General features: G+C 46.3%; 1 protein-coding gene across 2 annotated transcripts in view; it reads right to left on the bottom strand.

Moving 5' to 3' along the window:
- Positions 1-247: 247 nt before the first annotated feature.
- Positions 248-4,084, bottom strand: part of PAFAH2 (platelet-activating factor acetylhydrolase 2, 40kDa) — a 43,906-nt gene continuing 40,069 nt past the window's right edge. For both annotated transcript variants that reach the window (XM_011955612.1, XM_011955613.1), the window contains exon 11: positions 248-1,502. In XM_011955612.1, the coding sequence (XP_011811002.1) occupies positions 1,408-1,502 (95 nt within the window). In that variant the 3' untranslated portion in view covers positions 248-1,407. The remainder of the gene's footprint in view (positions 1,503-4,084) is intronic.

Raw genomic sequence — 4,084 nt, 5'->3', positions numbered from 1 at the left:
GGGGCGAGGTCCTCAGAGCCAGAAAACAGACAATAAAAGCACCCTGATTCTGAGTGAGTTGGAGGTTTATAATATTTGAGGCAAGAAAAATGACCAAGGTACTCCTAGGCCTCTCTGGGAGGTTCCTTCTGGGTTTTCAAATTCTATTTATTTAAAATGTTTCTCTTTCTTTCTTTCTTTTCTTTCTTTCCTTTTCCTCTTTCTCTCTCTTTCCCTCTCTCTCTCTCTCTCTTTCTTTCATTCTTTCTTTTTTAAGACAGAGTCTTGCTCTGTCACCCAGGCTGGAGTGCAGTGGCATGATCTTGACTCACTGCAACCTCTGCCTCCTGGGTTCAAGTGATTCTCCTGCCTCAGCCTCCAGAGTAGCTGGGATTACAGGCGCCTGCCACCACACCAGGCTAATTTTTCTTATTTTTAATAGAGATAGGGTTTCGCCATGCTGGCCAGGTGGTCTCAAACTCCTGGCCTTAAGTGATCTGCCCACCTTGGCCTCCCAAAGCGCTGGGATTACAGGTATGAGCCACTGCGCCCAGCCTTCTTTATTTTTAAGATGGGGTCTGGCTGTACTGTTCAGGCTGTAGCTAAGTTTTAACTGACCAAACTGCTTCTCTGTTGTGGCAAAGGCCTGTGCAAATGGCCATTTAACACTGTTGTTGAGTCATCTTCACCATCTCAACCTGCTTGTGTTGTTTCCTATCAAGATATGCTTTTAGCAAAACCCCCAAAGAATCCAGAGCTTCTGAGGTACCTCTTTGTACCTCAGTTTTTCTCCCTGTGTTGTGAGAGCCATGCTGTCTGCCTCTCTGTGGGCTCACAAGTACAACTTACTACTGTAAGTATAAGTAGTACTATGTTCCATACAATGAGAAGACTTAGAAATAAACAGAAAATGTGATCACGGCTCATACCCTAGAAATTTACATAAAGTGCTCAGATTTCAACAAGTGGCCCTGGGGAGGGAGAAGGCTACGAGATAGGAAGAGATGGTGTTGGGCTGGGCTAGAGTCTCTGAAGGTAGGGATTTTCACTCTATCCTTTGGCTTCATCTCTTTCACTGAAGCAGCAGCACTGACCAGAGGTGAGGGAATGAGCTCGCTGGGCTGAGTCTTCTCATCCCGGCCTCACAGTGCTCAGCCCGGGGCCTGGGTCTCCTCCAGTCCCACTCTACCGCTTGTTCCCCACTCCATCAAGGTCCCAGAAAGTCTGTTTGTCAATCAGCAAGTGATCCCAGTCCCAAAGTGATTTTAACATCAAAGTACCCAGTTATCCAAGCAGCAGTGTGATTACACCTTTCAATCTGAAAAAACGAGTCACGTTGATCACTTTCTGATAGGAGCTCATGGGTGCCCTTGGGTAGCTCCCAAATGAAAACTTGGCTGAAGTGACTTTACAAACGTCCAGTTGTGCCTACAAGCTGGACAGATGGTGGGGGGCCCCTGGGGTGAGCGACGGTCCAATGCCTTCAATAAGGTTGTTCCATTGATCATAGTCTTCTTTCAGGTCTGAATAGGAAAAAAACAGGAACGTTAGACAAATCATTGTGAGGTTTGGTCAAAGAGTAGCTGACATGCATTGAGGGAGTCATCCTAGAGAGAGGAGCGCCTGGGATACCAAAAGGACTGATTTTGGTGGGGTTGTGTGGTGGTGGCGGTAAGGATAACTACGATTTATTCAGTGCCTTTATAAATCACTTACATAATCCATGACAATTCAATAACAATAACAGAGGGTAACATTTATTGATGGAGAATTCATTCTAGGGATTGTACTAAATGCTTTACATTCATGGTTTCATTTAATTTTCACCATATCCCTATGAACTAATAATTACTACTAGTCTTATCATATAATTCAGGAAACTGAGGCTCAGGGAAGCTACCTGAGTTGCCCAAGGTCATTACAGCTGTTAAGTGGTAGAGACAGAATTCAAACCCAGTCAGAGATGGCTGGGCATGGTGGCTCATGCCTGTAACCCTAGTGCTTTGGGAGGCTGAGGCAGGAGGATCACTTGAGGCTAGGAACTCTAGACCAGCCTGGACAACATAGCAAGACCTCAACTCTACAAAAAAATAAAGAAATTAGCTAGGTATGGTGGTGTGTGCTTGAAGTCCTACCTACTCAGGAGGCCAAGATGGGAGGATTCCTTGAGGCAAGGAGTTGGAGGTGGCAGTGAGCTGTGATAATGCCACTGCACTCCAACCTGGGCAACAGCAAGACCACGTCTCGAAAAAAAAAAAGGCAGAGAAAATGAAAAGTCTAGTTCCAGGCGCAAGGAAGTTACTACGCAAAAAGCAGTGTCTGACAGGTCAGCCTGTGGGTGTAAATCCAGGACCACTTCAGTGAAGGGCAGGAGCAAGAGGACAGCAACACCATGGAGCAGCGTAACCCAGGAATGACTCAAGAGGGGGCCCCGAGCTCACAGCCCATAGGGGTAACTATACAGCAAGAACAGGCACAAAGGGTCCAAGTCCTCAGGCTGAGGGAGCAGGGCAAGCTGAGCAAGTGAATGGTGGCCTTCCTCAAAACAAACAGACTCTGGGACAGAAGGCAGGGACCACTCTCATGCATTTTTGGATTCCCAGCACCCTGCCAGGAACCTGGCATGTAATAGGTCCTAACATATAAACACTACATAGTCATTAATTCAAAAAACAATAAGCACGTCCATTATGTGCCACACTCTGTTCTTCGAGCTAAAAATATATCCACAAACAAAACAGATGGAAACTGCTGTCCTCACAGAGCTCATCATCTAGCAGGCAGAGACAAACAACAAACATAGTAAATTATATAGGATGTGAAAAGGGGAGGGGTGCCATGGAAAAAAAATAGAGTCCACTAAGGGAAGCGCTGGTGGTAGCTGGGGGTTGGGGTGAAGGGAGGAAGGAAGGGCCCAATGTTTTTTTTTTTTCTTTGAGACAGAGTCTTGCTCCGTCACAGGCTAGAGTGCAGTGGCTCAATCTCGGTTCACCGCAACCTCCGCCTCCCAGGTTCAAGTGATTCTCCTGCCTCAGCCTCCCCAGCCCAAGTAGTTGGGACTACAGGCACGTGCCACCACGCCCCGCTAATTTTTGTATTTTTAGTAGAGACGAGGTTTCACCATGTTGGCCAGGATGGTCTCGATCTCTTGACCTTGTGATCCTCCTGCCTTGGTCTCCCAAAGTGTCGGGATTACAGGTGTGAGCCACAGTGCCCGGCTGGCCCAATGTTTTAAAAAGGGTGGTCAGGGTGGGCCTCACTGAGAAGGTGAGATTTGAGGCAAGGCTTGAAGGAAGTGGGAGTGTGCCATGAGACTATCTGAGAGGAATGTTCTAGACAAAAGGAGCAGCAGTACAAAGGTCCTGAGGCAGCAGCGTGCCTAGTGCATTCCAGGTTCATGTGGTGAGAGTGAAATGAGCCAAGGGAAGAGCAGCAGGGGAGGAGGCCAGGAGGGACTGGAGGGCCATGTGACATATACTGGCAGGATAATCGAGTCTGGCTTTGGCTTTTAAGGAGACTGGGAGCCACTGGAGAATTCAAAGCAGAGGAGTGAAAAGATCTCACTAAATTCCTAAAAGGATCACTCTGGCTGCTCTATGAAGAAAACTCTTTAGTGCTCGCTCTGGCAGCACATATACTAAAACTGGAACAACACAGAGATGAGCACGGCCCTTGCACAAGGATAACATGCAAATTCGTTAAGCATTCGTCTTTTTCAAAGAGAAATAAATAAATAATAATACCATGATTGAGGAAGCCAAAATAATAAATAAATAAATAAAATGACTCTTCAGTAAAGTTTCAGGATACCAAGCTGGTGTATAAAAATCAGTGGTGGTGATTTTTCTGGGTGCACTGGCTCATGCCTGTTAACACCAGCACTTTGGGAGGCTGAGGTAGGAGGATTGCCTGAGCCCAGGAGTTTGAGACCAGCCCAGGCAATAAAGTGAGACACTGTCTCTATAAAAAACTAATGAAGAAACAAACAAAAATATCAGTAGCATTTCTATACACCAATAACAATCAAGCTGAGAACCCAATCATGAATTCAATCCCATTTGTAATGACCACAAAACACACACACACACACACACACACACACACA

This window comes from Colobus angolensis, unplaced genomic scaffold, assembly GCF_000951035.1.
Source record: "Colobus angolensis palliatus isolate OR3802 unplaced genomic scaffold, Cang.pa_1.0 Scaffold4, whole genome shotgun sequence".
NCBI lineage: Eukaryota > Metazoa > Chordata > Mammalia > Primates > Cercopithecidae > Colobus > Colobus angolensis.
The sequence above is the reverse complement of the archived record's forward strand: the minus strand, read 5'-3'. Positions and strand labels throughout refer to the sequence as shown.